Source organism: Nansenia antarctica (genome assembly GCF_963989245.1).
Source record: "Nansenia antarctica genome assembly, chromosome: 6".
Classification (NCBI taxonomy): domain Eukaryota; kingdom Metazoa; phylum Chordata; class Actinopteri; order Argentiniformes; family Microstomatidae; genus Nansenia; species Nansenia antarctica.
Window position 1 is genome coordinate 4319171 of NC_137676.1, and position 14305 is coordinate 4333475.

General features: G+C 41.5%; 1 protein-coding gene across 1 annotated transcript in view; it reads left to right on the forward strand.

Annotated features, from left to right (window-relative positions):
- ano11 (anoctamin 11) overlaps positions 1–14305 on the forward strand; it is a gene marked incomplete at both ends in the record, with an annotated part of 47530 nt that overhangs the window by 30421 nt on the left and 2804 nt on the right. The window contains one exon of the mRNA XM_080533517.1: positions 10753–10816. Coding sequence (XP_080389643.1) covers positions 10753–10816 — 64 coding nt within the window. The remainder of the gene's footprint in view (positions 1–10752; positions 10817–14305) is intronic.

Genomic DNA, 14305 nt, shown 5'->3' on the forward strand with positions numbered 1-14305 from the left:
AGCTACGCCGTAGCCTACGCCGTCGATTTTACGCAGAAGTTTAAATCGGCCTTAAGGTGTCAGCCATGTAATCGCAGGGTCCCCGCCGGTTCGATTCCGGCCGTCGACATATCGTGCATGTCATCTCTCTCTCTCACCCATCCTTCCTGTCAATCTCTACTGTCTCTATCTCAATGAATCAGAAATGCCCTAAAAACATATATTTAAAAAAAAAAATGCAGAGTGGAGGTGGAGAGAAGGAGCGGTAGGGTGGCTACTGTAGTTGGGGGGAAAGAGATAGAAGAAAACACTTGTTTGGGTTTGATACTACCAGTGGACTTGTTTGTGTCCTTGTGTCTGTCACTCTGTCTGATACAGTTGGCCTCCACATTGTTTTTTTACAGTAATAGTGTTCTGTCTTGGGGACGCAAATGGCATGCCGCCGGCCACTAACGCACTGTAACTTTTAAGCACAAATAATTAAACAAAATACAAGTTTTTCAACTATAAAACAACTGTCATAAAAGTTTTCCTGTCAGACAAAGGATTGTCTCGACTCTCAAGAATGACCTGATTCCATTACAGTTTTTCCTCTACCTGTTTAACACTAAACATCGGAACCTCAAACACAATGACCAAAACCTGAAACTGGTGTATTTTATCTCACACACCAATTCTTCACAATGACAAACAATGAGAAAACGTGTTAAAGCGATAGAGAAAAACTGTAATCAGACGATCATCAAATATGACTTGATTATTTGAATTGGTTGTGTGTCAGCATTTCACTGGAGATAAAGTCTGCACACATTGTGGGTTCTCTGGGACCAGGGTTGAAGAACAGAATTTAAATTCAGTCAATTCAATTCAATGCATTGAATTTACTACTCAATGGTTGCAAGAAGGGAATTTATTTTTTGAGATATCTCAATGAACTGAAATTAAGAAGCTTTAAAAGCGTTTTTTTTCTATTTTGGGAAAAGTCATTTCAAATCACTTTCTGAATTGCGGATTTGAAATCAAATTGACCCCCATCCAAAGTTTACAGGCCGTAGTTAGAGGGAGTTTGTATCGTTATGTTTCTGCTTGACTGTTGAGCTGTTGAACTGCTGCCGTCTCCTGATGATTGTGTGATGTTCACTGTGTTGAAATGTTTGACTTTACCGTAACAAGCACCCTGCTCTGTTGAAATGTATATGATGACATGTAAATTAATGTACATGTTCACATATAAATGTACATGTATAATATGCACCTATAAATGTATGTGTTCACATGTAAATGTGTATGTATGTACACATATACCAAAACCTACAGCAAACGCAACCTGCTTTTCTAGATTATGGCTCTATATTTGTATGGAGATAAAAACTTGTAACACGTTATGAACCTTGTTGCTTATCTTGTATACTAGTTGCTACTGTACTGAATAATTTGTAAAAAAATAAATAAAGAAAAAGAAGAAAAATTAAAGGATTAAAATAAAGATAAACTAACATTTATTCGTAAATGGTATATGGACTGCACTTATATAGTGCCTTATTCCAAAGCGCTTTACAACGGCCTCTCATTCACCCGTTCACACACATATTCACACACCAATGGCGGCAAGCTACCATGCAAGGCCAGCCTGCTCATTGGGAGCAATTTGGTGTTCAGTGTCTTGCCCAAGGACACCTCGACACGTGGCCAGGTTCGAACCGCCGAGCTGCCGACCTTGCGATCATTGATGCCGGCTCTACCTCCAGCGCCACAGGCGCAGTTTATTCCCCAATAAACTTCACACACATAATAAAACAGAGTCGACACACAAGTGGTCACATGACCAACTAACACAAGTCACCATTGTTATGTCTGACAGGCTACCATTGTTATATGAGACTCTAAAAGACATTTTATGGTAATGATTAATAAATAAAGCCGCAAGCTGCAATTAAGGGCGCAAGGGTTAAACTAAAATTTCCTATGTTATGGCACGGCCTCAGAGCACAGTAACTTTATAGGATTGATTCATCTATGTCAGTGGTGTTTCAAACCTTTTGTGCCCAAGGCAAACCAAAGGGCAAGCCAAAATCTCAAGGCACATCTGCGCGATTACATGATACGACTTCAGATTGTATTGTTTCGCAAAGCACTGACTCATTATGTGAGTGAGCTAAATGATACTGCCACAGGTGTCTCAACCTGAAGGGAGAGTGGGAGAGGCGATGTTAAAACTTCCCAACATCCCCCAGTTGTGATGGACCTGCCTGCACTTTACCTAGTAAATACAAATAGATTCCCAAATAAAGTAATAATTCTTTCCCACCCTTTCACTAGCACTGTGGCTGCTAGTAGCACCTTTCTAAAATATAAATGATTAGCCGACTTGCAAGAATTGTGACATTGATTCTTTCACTTTATTGTGTATTGTTTCCCTGAGCTAGAACAAAGTAAGTAAGTTTATTTAAGTAAGTAAATGTTTATTTATACAGCACATTTTCCAACGACAAAAACAGCCGCCCAAAGTGCTTAACAGAAAACACTAGTAAAAGAGAAACGACAGAAAAAAAATACACTGAAAACAAAGGTGCAATACAAAATACAAGTGCAGAAATAAAAGTACAAAGAGTGCAGTGTCGGGAGCCAGGCTCACCTCAGGTCAAAGGCCAGGGAGAAAAGGTGTGTCTTAGCTAATTTTTTAAAAGCCTCGACACTCTGGGCGGATCTGACGTGGAGGGGGGAGGCTATTCCAGAGCCTAGGGGCTGCCTTAGAAAAGGCTCTGTCCCCTTGAATGAACTTGAATGAGATTGGGTGAATTATAAACAAAAAGTAAATGATGTACAGTATGTTCGGTCATGGTGTTCAGGAGATAATGGAGATAATAATGGAGGTCCTTGTGGGACTTGGACATGACATGACATCCAGTTGGGTCTGTAGAGACTCCACAGTTTGCTGGTGGGTGATCTTCTCATTTCTCTCCTCCATCTTGCCCTGCTCTGCCTCCTCTCTGGTCCACCTCTCTCCATCTCCTCCCTCTCTTCTCTCCAGGTCTTCTCCTGGGAGGTACAGAGGTTCCGGAGGCCATTTTGTCCAGTTTTTAATCTTCTAGACCTCTCCATGGCCTGAAGGAGATGGTTGAGTTGCTTCTCTAACTCTTTGAGCCTGAATATCTCCATCTCCCTCACCTCCATGTCTCTCACCCTGCCCTCCATTTGATGCTCCTTTTCCTCCTCCCATTTCTTCTCTCTCTCCCTTTGGCATCTTCGACCTCCGTCGCAAGGGACTCCATTTTGAGTCCAAGAGAAAGAATTAGGTCATCTTTTTTGTTTGAAGGTGGTGAGTCCCCCCTCAACAGCATCTCTCCTTCCCCAGGGTTCCCGCTCTGGTCTTAAAAAGCCTTAAAGTCTCAAATCCAGCATTCCAATTCATAAGCCCTAAAAAGGTCCAGTTTAAAATCCAGCATTCCAAATTCCAGTTATTTGGTCTAAAACGTATGTGCTAGGTCTTAAAAATTAGATCCTGCAAGGAAATCAGTCCGACCACATCTATTTACGCGGAAATGAATCAAGCTGGAACCAAAAAAATGCCAATTCGCTTCCTTTTTTGTCTGTATGGCAGTGAAATCCCTAATTTCATCACCTCGAGGATGACAAAAAGCTATCATATGGTATCGCGAATAGGTCTAAAATGCTATTCAAACAGGTTTGAAAAGGTCTTAAATTTGACTTGTTGAAACTTGTAGGAACCCTGCTTCCCTTCTATAGACCTTCTCTCTCCTTCCACTTGTCTTCCAGGGCCCTGATGGATCTCTTCTGGTTCGTCTGGTGGTTGTCTAGGAGCTGAAGGAGTGGGTAGAGTTTCTTATTCTTCTCACTCCACCAGAGCGGTCTGGTACCAGAGTCTCTCATCCCCACTTAGCTGCATATTATTACCCATGTATAGGTTTCTATAGGCCCGCTATTTGTGCGCAATTTGCCACAGTTACTTTGGTCCAGCTGGTCGCTGTTGTGGATTAGTGGTCTAACCCATAAGAGCCGCCTCGGGGGTCAAATGACCATAGTCTTTACAATGGTAAGCCTCTATTTACACACAGCAACCACGTCTTGTAAATTAGCCTGCCTCCTAAAAACCTCCTAAAAACTTCAAAATAGCTTTATACTAGCTATACTGGTAGAACGCACATATCTAGGAAAAGTCATGAAAGGAGGGTCCTGAAATTTTATCGAATGCAAAGATATTAAAAACAAAATTGGCTGTTCTAGTGTTAAACAATGTCATGCCTTGCTACTGTACTGTAAGGTAAAAGAGACAAACTCTACTGCAGGCTGGCACTGACGCGCCATGTCCTGAACACCAACTGCAGTGTCTCTGCTTTATGATTGGATGATGGAACAGCGCAGCACGGCCTAATACTGCAGCGCTAGCAAATTGCAAAGATGATTACAAAAATAAAATACTCACAGGGTCAAATGACCCCGCCCATGGCTGTTCTAGTGTTAAACACTGTCGTAAGACCTGTGCTACACAACCTGGGGAGGATTTGGGTAGGCTACATAACAAAGGACGAGCGGCTTAGTGGAGGATTTCTAACTATAGGGAATAAGTGTCACAACCACACCTGTAATGACCAGAGGACCTGTTTGCTTGACAGTTCGTGAGCTTAGAATTATAAGGTTCTATCTCCGTTTAGGGCAGTTCAGAGATATTGAGCGTCAAAGTTTTTACATTCCATTATGTTCTGTGAGATGGAACCTTTGTATTTTATTAATTACTAACTCAAAAATTTCAACATTTTAAAAATAACACCACACAGGCATTAATAAACACCTAATGGATCAGATGATGTAAAAAAACTCAATTTTGACAAAACTTTAGATAGAACCTTATAATTCTAACGTCACGAGTTGTCTTCATGAGACAGTGTACATTCTCTGGCTCTTCCTTTCTTCCTTGCTACACGAAATGATACATTGACAATGAAGTAGACTTTTCTGAAGGAAATACTTTATTTATTTTGAAAATATTAGTTACAATTAGTTTATATAATCATGGTAAAAATAAAAAAGCTACGGCCTTTCAAATAAAATAAAATAATCGATGTGTTGCTATAGCGGCCCCTTCTGGAATTTTGTCATCAGAATTGTTGTGAGGAGGGTGTGGACTGGGGTCCTCTACGACATGCCTGCCAAAAAGCAAAAAAAATGAGTTTGGGAAATATTGGTCATATTTGTGGGAGTCACGGCCATATTTCATGAAAATGGAACAGGGCTGAATAACTAACAGTCACAACAGGGCTATGCCCACTGTGTGGGCTTGCACCCTAATGATATGCCCATCCCTGTGTGACAGACACTCCATCATATTGGATCCTGGTTCCGTTAAGAACACCCAATTATGCTATGATGACCATGTTTTTAATTGGAATAAATCATGAGGAGTTTAGGCACGGTGCAATACCTGTTGAACCATAAAACCAACCGTAAATAGCAGTTCAGAGCTGAGAAAGGTGGGGGGGGGGGGGGGTAGATGGCCATTCACAAGCCACCAGTCTGTCTACAGTACGATACGGAAATGGCCGATGCTGTATGTAAATCTTCTGTATACGGTATGACCTCTGTATATGGCATGACCTCTGTTTATGACGTGTCTATGTGCCAGCTGTTCTGCATTTAAAGATTTTGGGGGAAATAAATCAGAGTTTGAAGAATGTGAATTTTTTTACATAATTCCTGTTCCTCCTATTCCTCTATAGTGGGAGTTGTTGCTTATTAATTATACTGATGGATGATCTGTCAACCTGCAATAAATCCCAAGAGTTCAAGATACCACCAAACGCTGTGTTATCATAGCGCTCTCATCTTACCCGCCCCTTCCTCCCCTGCATCTCAGAAATGTGACCTCCCTTCAAAAAGAAGGGTATACCAAAACAGATTGATTTATTAGGAGTCAGAGAGAGACAGGTGTTACGTTAATGATTTCTCTCTCTCTCTCTCTCTCTCTCTCTCTCTCTCTCTCTCTCCCTCCTCATCCTCTTCCTGCACCCTTCAGAAAATATTCCTGCAGCATTGGGCCACTACTCCCCCCCCCCCCCGTCTGTCTCTCTCTCTCTCTCTCTCTCTCTCTCTCTCTCTCTCTCTTCCTCACTCCCTCCCTCTCCACGGCGTTCATCTTTTGATTGTTATGATTGCTGCGTGTTCCTGTGCCATTCAGCCTGCAGGAAGAGTGCGTTAGTACATGTCAGCTATTGGAGGAGGTATGCAACGTGGACACCACCAGGCTCTCAGACTGACTGCACTAATAGACAGCTCAGCAGCCACCACCTTGCTCAAGAGACGGGTCGCTCCGTAAAGGGAGGAAACATACAACACCGCAGCCCAATTATGTAGGAAGCCTGAAACCTCGTAACACCTCAACCTGCATGTATTAACACACAGAGTCATGCCAGTGGGATGATTGAATTCCTTGAAAGTTCGTGAATTTGAGAAAAGAAAAAATCAAGGTGAAATCAATTGAAAGTGCTTGAATTCCCCTCTCTCTCAATTTTTTTTTAAAATATACTGTATATTCAATTATATTGAATAAAATATATATTCAATTTTACTTAGCTCGTCAACTAGTAAATAAGTCTCTGTATTGCTTAACTTTTCACATCTTTCACAATATATTGTTTTGCTGTGCTGTGGTTGAGAAGGCAAGAGACCATCCAGTGTTCACACATTCAAGCCTCTCTTTTTAAATGTTGTCTGTGAGCGGATAGTTCCTATTATATTCTCATCTAGATCCGTCTCAAACTATGCCGAGTTGGGTCCTTGAATTTGAGGGAATTGAGTCTTGAAAGTCCTTGAAAAGTGCTTGGATTTGATGTTTCAGAAGGTGTGGGAACCCTGGTTTTAGCATAGTGTATCACTGTAGTGCATCCACAAACAAGTTGACATTAGCATCAGCAGATACTTTTATTATAGTGCTACTATGGCAGAAGATTTGAGTGTGTATGATGTCTGAGTAGATGTGTGTCGATTGTGAGAAAGTTACGTTAACGCCTTTTGTCCTTTACCCCGACAGTAGCTCATAGAGTAGATCCTATGACTGCCTTTGTCAATGACTGCCTATATCTATCAATCAATCAATCAAACAAACTTTATTTATTTATATAGCACCTTTCATGAAAAAATGCAGTACAAGGTACTTAATAGTAAAATAAAAATACAACACTACAATTATAATCCCACAATACAGTAAAAAAATAAACAACAATACAATTAAGTACAGCAATACAATAAAAATCTAATCTAATCTAAAAGAATGCTAAGCTAAAAAGGTATGTTTTAAGATGTCTTTTAAATGTGTTTCCAGATTGTGACGCCCTCAGCTCCTCTGACAGGCTGTTCCAGAGGTGAGGACCATAGACACTAAATGTCAGTTTGTTGTCTGGGTTTCTTGGGTTGTTCAGAGTTGGACGTCGGCAGAGTTGTTCAAATTAGACTTGTTCGTACCGCTGCTTATAAGAGGGTTGGCCTGGGGTAACCAGTTTCTCCCTCCTTTTCATCCTTGATTAGTGAATAATTAGGGTGTTACAAAGACAAGGAGGAGGGGGGTTTGGCGAGAGTGAGAGAAGAGAGGGGAGTTTGAGCATGCCTTTGCTGCTTTCTGTCTCCAAACTGATACTTACCAAATTATACACGCGGTCATACACACACATACGCACACAGAGACACACACACACACACACACACACACTCACTCACACACACACACATGCCTGAGTACTCACACACTGTCTACTCCCCACCCCTTTCCACCCACCTGCCTGCTATTCACTTGCCGTGCATTTTTGTTGACACACAAGAATCCGATCTGTGTGTGCGTACACACACACACACACAGGAAATATTTTTCTGTCAAGCCGACAGCTAGTAGCTCACTCCATTCTCCCCCTCTCTCTATAAGCAGGTGTCGAATTGACACACTAAATAACTATTAGAGAGAGAGAGAGAAGAAGAGGGAGGAGAAAGAGAGAGAGAGAGAGAGAGAGAGAGAGAGAGAGAGAGAGGGGGGTGTGTGTGTGTGTGTGGGGAGGGGGGGGGGGAATGTGAGCAAGGAGAGGCAACAGAAGCCTGAAGAGGACCTGCATTGTAAGTAGCCAGAGCAGCCTTCTTTTTTTTTTGTTGCTCCCTTCTTTTTGTGTAAAGAGAGTGGAGGAAGAGAGGGATAAGACGGTGGAGAGTCGGGACCCTCTCTCTCAACCGGTCTCCCTGCCTGCCACCAACCCCAGGGCCGTGGAACGAATGGAGTAAAAAACACTAGAGGAAAGAAGAAGGGAAGGGAATCCGGGAGGAACACAAGGCAGGCATGGATAACACCGTGGCTCAGCAGGGAGCTGGGATGGCCTGGATTTACACTCTGACGCTGGCGCCCATCCAGCCCAGAAGCTACTAACACTCATGAGGTAGTTACATGTGTCCAGTATTACGTACTGTCCATCTGTCGGTCTGTCTTCAGGGCTAATCAGTCCATCTGTCCCTTATGTCTTAATCGGTAACATGCAAAGTGTCAATACACTGAAATGTGGACTTGTGAACTGTATACCTTTGTCGGGTTATCATCACAAGACAACGTGGGGAGGGTGGGGAGGGGGGGTTGAGTTGAGTTGTGTTGTTGCGAAGGGAAGTTTTCCTGTGTTTATGGTCGGTTATGGTCTGGGTTGTAGTCCGAGTTATAGTCCCGATTGTGCTGCTTTTGGAAGCTATTGCTTTGCTTGCTTGTCACAGATGCACTGCCTTCTCAGTCAGCTCTGCTCTGCTGGTGACAAAGTTCTCTCAATAAGTTAAGACTCGAGCCTCAATTCTGAACATTGAATTTAAAAAGTAGAGGAAATAGCCAATTGGCTATTATTTGTTGCTGTGTTCTTATTGTATCAGGTTACACGTGAGTTACACATTAGACTTTATGCCTTTAGGGGAAAAAAGCCTGTGAGAGTTCAAGGGTCAGTATTGGGTTCAATAGGACAGCTCTGCAATCATCTGACATTCACTCCAATCTGCACAGACCTTATAGCTAATCAGTGTGTACATTTGTACCAGATAGTACTGTAGGTGTTTACCACGGATACTGTATAAAGCCGTCTGTACAGCTTAGCCTACATAGCCACATGCGTAGCTTTATATGAATGCAGGTTAATACTGTGTAACCGAACAAGTGCCGGCATGTTCCCGGTTCAGTTCAATTATTCAATTAAATGGTAATATATTCCATTGGCAGCTTTGCCGTTTGAATCAGTAATGTTTCCCTGTTCTTCAGCGCTGCATGTGAAGGTAAGGTTTACAAGTCGGAGGCTTTAGAGTAATGGGGACAGTGGGAGCTGTGGGCTGTAGCAGAGCAGGGCAGGTAAGTGCATGTCTGGAATATGCTGGAAGAAGGAGGTTGGTGGTAAAAGAAAAAAACTGTACATGGCTGAAAGTTGGCGGGCGCTGCAATGCAGGCGTGTGTGTACACACACACACAGACGCACAGACGCACAAGTGCACACTTTCCTAGGGGGCAGTTTAGCTCGAGGCCCACTCTTCCTCTAACTAGACCGGTTCAAGTGACTCTCAATTGTAAATTGAGCAGAACGTGTGTGTGTGTGTGTGTGTGTGTGTGTGTGTTTCTCAGCAGCAGTGTTTGAGCAGGGGGGACGGGAAGTTTGCCTATTTCACTGCCTTGTCTCCCACAGGAACTGTACTTTACCTAAGCTGTTTACACACAGTTACGAGAAACAAACACACGATGCAATGATGACATTCAACAGCTAGGCAAAATAAGTGTTTAGTACCCTCGAAGCTATAACACCGGGGGAAGTGCCACTACTACTTGAGGTGAACTACTTGAGGTGAACTACTTGAGGTGAACTACTTGAGGTGAACTACTTGAGGTGAACTACTTGTTCGCAAGGACAAACAGACTGAAGCTCAGCTTCTACCCCAGGGCCATCCAGGCCCTGAACACAGCAAAGACCTAGGTTCTGGGCCCTGGACAGTCTGGACGGATTGATGGCAGCTGCTGGATTGAAATCAGGTGTAGTGCTGAGGCACAAATGTGTACATTTCAAGCCTGCAAACTGCGACACTTTAAATGAATGTGCAATAACACTATGTCCAATATGACAACATAAGGTTGCAGAGAATAGGAAATGTTAGAATAGGTATAGCATAGCATAGAGTACAGCAATAGGTTAGAATAGGTATAGCATAGCATAGAGTACAGCACAGTGTTTTATCTGTACAGTATAGCATAGTGGATAGTGTACATAGCCTTTATTTGTGTAAACCAGCTCCTTTCCCTTTTTGTTTTTTTTTGTTTTGTTTTTTCTTTCCTAGCACCAGGGGAGCCACCCCTCCCAAATGTCGTTGTTTGGTACCTGTACTATATCAATGACAATAAAGACCATTCATTCATTCATTCATTGAGGTGAACTACTTGAAGTGAACTACGTGAGGTGAACTACTTGAAGTGAACTACGTGAGGTGAACTACTTGAAGTGAACTACGTGAGGTGAACTACTTGAAGTGAACTACGTGGGGTGAACTACTTGAAGTGAACTACGTGAGGTGAACTACTTGAAGTGAACTACGTGAGGTGAACTACTTGAAGTGAACTACGTGAGGTGAACTACTTGAGTTGAACTACTTGAGTTGAACTACTTGAGTTGAACTACTTGAGTTGAACTACTTGAGTTGAACTACTTGAGTCTCAGGTCAGGGAGAACAGAGTAGATGAGAGTACAGGGTCCTGTGTCTCTGTTTGTCTCTTAGCCGAGCTGCTGCAGCTTGCTGGGCCGTTTCAGAGGAATGACGGGAGTCCAGCCATTCAGAGAATGTGGGAGAGTGTCTGCGTGTGTCAGAGGGTCCTGTCATGGGGGGTTGGGACGGTAATGAAGTTGGAAATGAACTTGCTAGCCCTCGCCGTCGCTCAGAACATAGGGCGGTCAATGGTCCAGGTTCAATATGTCATAAAGAATGTGTACGTTGAATGTTATAATAATAATAATAATAACTTTTTATTTGTATAGCACATTTGTCCTGCAAACGTTGCAGCTCAAAGTGCTCCAATAAGCACTTTGAATGAATGAATGAATGAATGGACTTTATTGTCATTGCTACAGTACAGGTACCAAACAACGAAATGTAGGAGGGGTGGCTCCCCTGGTGTTAGGAAAAGGGAAAAAAATAAAATAAAAAATTAAACAATCACAAGGTAAGGAGCTGGTTTACATAAATAAAGGCTATGTACACAATCCACTGTACTATACTGTACAGATAGACGACTAGGGTTGTCATATTGCACAATAGTATTGTTTCACGTTATTTAAAGTGTCACAGTTTTAGTATATAATAGATATAAATACTGTTTAGCCTTTATTTTATTTTATTATTATTCTAATCTCTACTTGTAACAAAGTTGTGTAGTAACTATATTACACATTACTCTTATACAATATTGGTACTAGAGTAATTAAAGTTTTACTGCATAATGGGGTATGGGGACAGCTTAAAATTAAATGTTACATATAAACTGTTTCCCATACGATAAGCATACATATTGTGTTGCGAAAATATATAATTTCATATTACTCGAAATATATCTAGAGAGAAACTTACATAATATAACTGTGTGTGTGTGTGTGTAATGTATGTATGTGTGTGGGTGGGTGCGCGTGCATGCGTGCATGTGTTTGTCCTGCGTCAACGCTACAACAGACCTGTAAAGGCCTAGCCCTGTGTGAAAGGCCCTACCTTACCTCGGCTCTCCTCCTCGCACATCTGTCTCTTTCTGCAGCCTGCGGGCTCCTTCAGACAGTGATCCGGCTGTGGCCCCACAGCTCACAGACTTCCACACATGCACTCATGAACCCCTTTCATCGTAGGAATGTCCTACTGTACAGGGGTAGGAGTTCCTCAGAAGAGTTAAAGCATTAAGCACTTTCTTCTTTAGTTCATCTGCACAGTTTGTCAAATACTACAGCAGGCATCTGTTCAGAGTGAGCACTGTAGTGTACACTGTACATGTAATTCACACAGCGACATGAAAGAGGACTATAGACTTCTTTGTCCTCTCAGACGTTCAAGCAAGCGTTGGCGTTTAGCCTTACTCTCTAATGCACCTCCTAATCCTAACGCCGCCTTGTGCACCTTTCAAGGTTTTGTTTTTTAGACGTTTGTAGCTTCACCCAAAGACAAAAGCAAATGTTTCCCCCGTAACGTACTGCGTGGTCAGCTGTGAGGTGTGTTCTCTAGCAACAAGATCACGTTTCAAAACAAGCAAAACTCTGGATGACTTGTCCATACCTGTCCAGATAATAAAAAGAGGAGGAAAAACAAGAAAATGCTAGCTTGTTTGAAAACTGGAACAGAGAGAGTTTTAGGAGAAAAAAAAAACAAAGGGATGGAGAGTGTGAGAGAAAACAGATAGTGAAAGAATACAAGAGATGCCTAAGAAAATGTTCCGAAATAGGTCAAAACTGAGTGCACATTGGCAAAGATCTTTTGATTGACAGTTTGGCTAATGATTCATTTACTTAGACGAATGTATTTGTTGTAAGTTGCTTTGGATTAAGGCGTCTCCTAAATGCCAAAAATGTAAACGGCTGCAGGGAACAGCAACAAAAAAAAGTTATTTGCATGAATCTGACCCAAAAAGAAACTCTGTGTAACATTCCATTGCCTAATACCTTATTCAGCCAGGCATTTGAGGCTTTAACATGTTTGGTACGCCTTACCCTGAAAGGAGTGTAGACAAGGACAGACTTCAACCCACACTTTGATTGTCTCTGTACAATGTCTCTTGAACAGAACAGGTAAAGAGGAGCCCTTGTGTGAACTTCCCAGTATACACAAAATCCAAATGTCTACAAAAATAATATTAGTTCCTTATGGCCTCTTTTGGTTTTGACGAATAGGTGTCAGGTAGTGGCTTGGCTGGTTAGGGCTTTTCAGTCATTCCATGTCGTTTCCATAGAAGCTAGTGTATTACCGATCATAAGGTGATAAACTCAACTCACATGAAAATATGAAGAACCGTGTCTGAATCACTACAGTTACCTTGAGTATGAAGTATGAGGGCCCCAATTATTGACCTACTCTAGGCTATATAATAATATTAATAATAATAATAATAATAATACACTTTATTTGTATAGCACTTTTCAAAACACAGTTACAAAGCGCTTTACAGAATAAAACAAAGTAATATATAAATTAAATAAAACCAAGTGAAATAAAATCGGAACGGGAGGGGAATAGAAACTTGATAAACAACAGATTTACTATTAAAAAAGCCTTCTTGTAAAAGTAAGTTTTATTTAAAAGAAGGCACTGAGTTCGCTAGCCATTAGCAAACTCAGCTAGCTGTAATACGGTTAGCAAACTCAGTGCCTTCTTTTCAATAAATTCTTAAAACGTACTTGTTATGTATATGGCTCCTACCACTGACCTACTGTAGGTTATATGATGATAATAATAATAACTTTTTATTTGTATAGCACTTTCCCTGCAAACGTTGCAGCTCAAAGTGCTCCGATCATTATATAATCATTATTTAATTATTTAGTCATTTAAAGGCAATATTAAAAAGATGAGTTTTTAGTCTTGACTTGAAAATATGCTGAGGTTGCATCCCTGATATAAACTGGCAGTGCATTCCACAATCTGGGTGCATAAAATGAGAATGCAGCCTCACCAAATCTCTTCTTTTGTACATGTGGTACACAGAGAAAACCAGTGTCAGAAGACCTGAGCGCTCTATTGGGCTGATATGCTAGCAAAAGGTCTTTCAGATATGATGTCTATGGGTTATATGATGTTCTATATCTATATTTATGATGTCTATGATGTCTATGAGTTATATGATGTCTATGATCTCTATGGGTTATATGATGTCTATGAGTTATATGATGTCTATGATCTCTATGGATTATATGATGTCTATGAGTTATATGATGTCTATGATCTCTATGGGTTATATGTCTATGGCCCCAACCACTGACCTTACTGTAGGTTTTATGATGTCTATAGCTACCTCCCAGACTGCAAAAAGTCAGCTCTCAAAAACAAGGAGAAGAAATCTATAAAAATGGGGGAAATATTAGGCTACTTAAAATAATTATTTGCCAAAAGAACAGGTTTCAAGTTTCACTTAAAATCTTAAAACTAGGGGCGCTTAGGTGGCGTAGCGGGTTAAGCATCGACCATGTAACCGCAAGGTCCCCGGTTAGAATCCGGCCGGGGACATATCCTGCATGTCATCCCTCCTCTCTCTCTCACCCATCCTTCCTGTCTAATTCTCCACTGTATCTATCTATCAATAAAA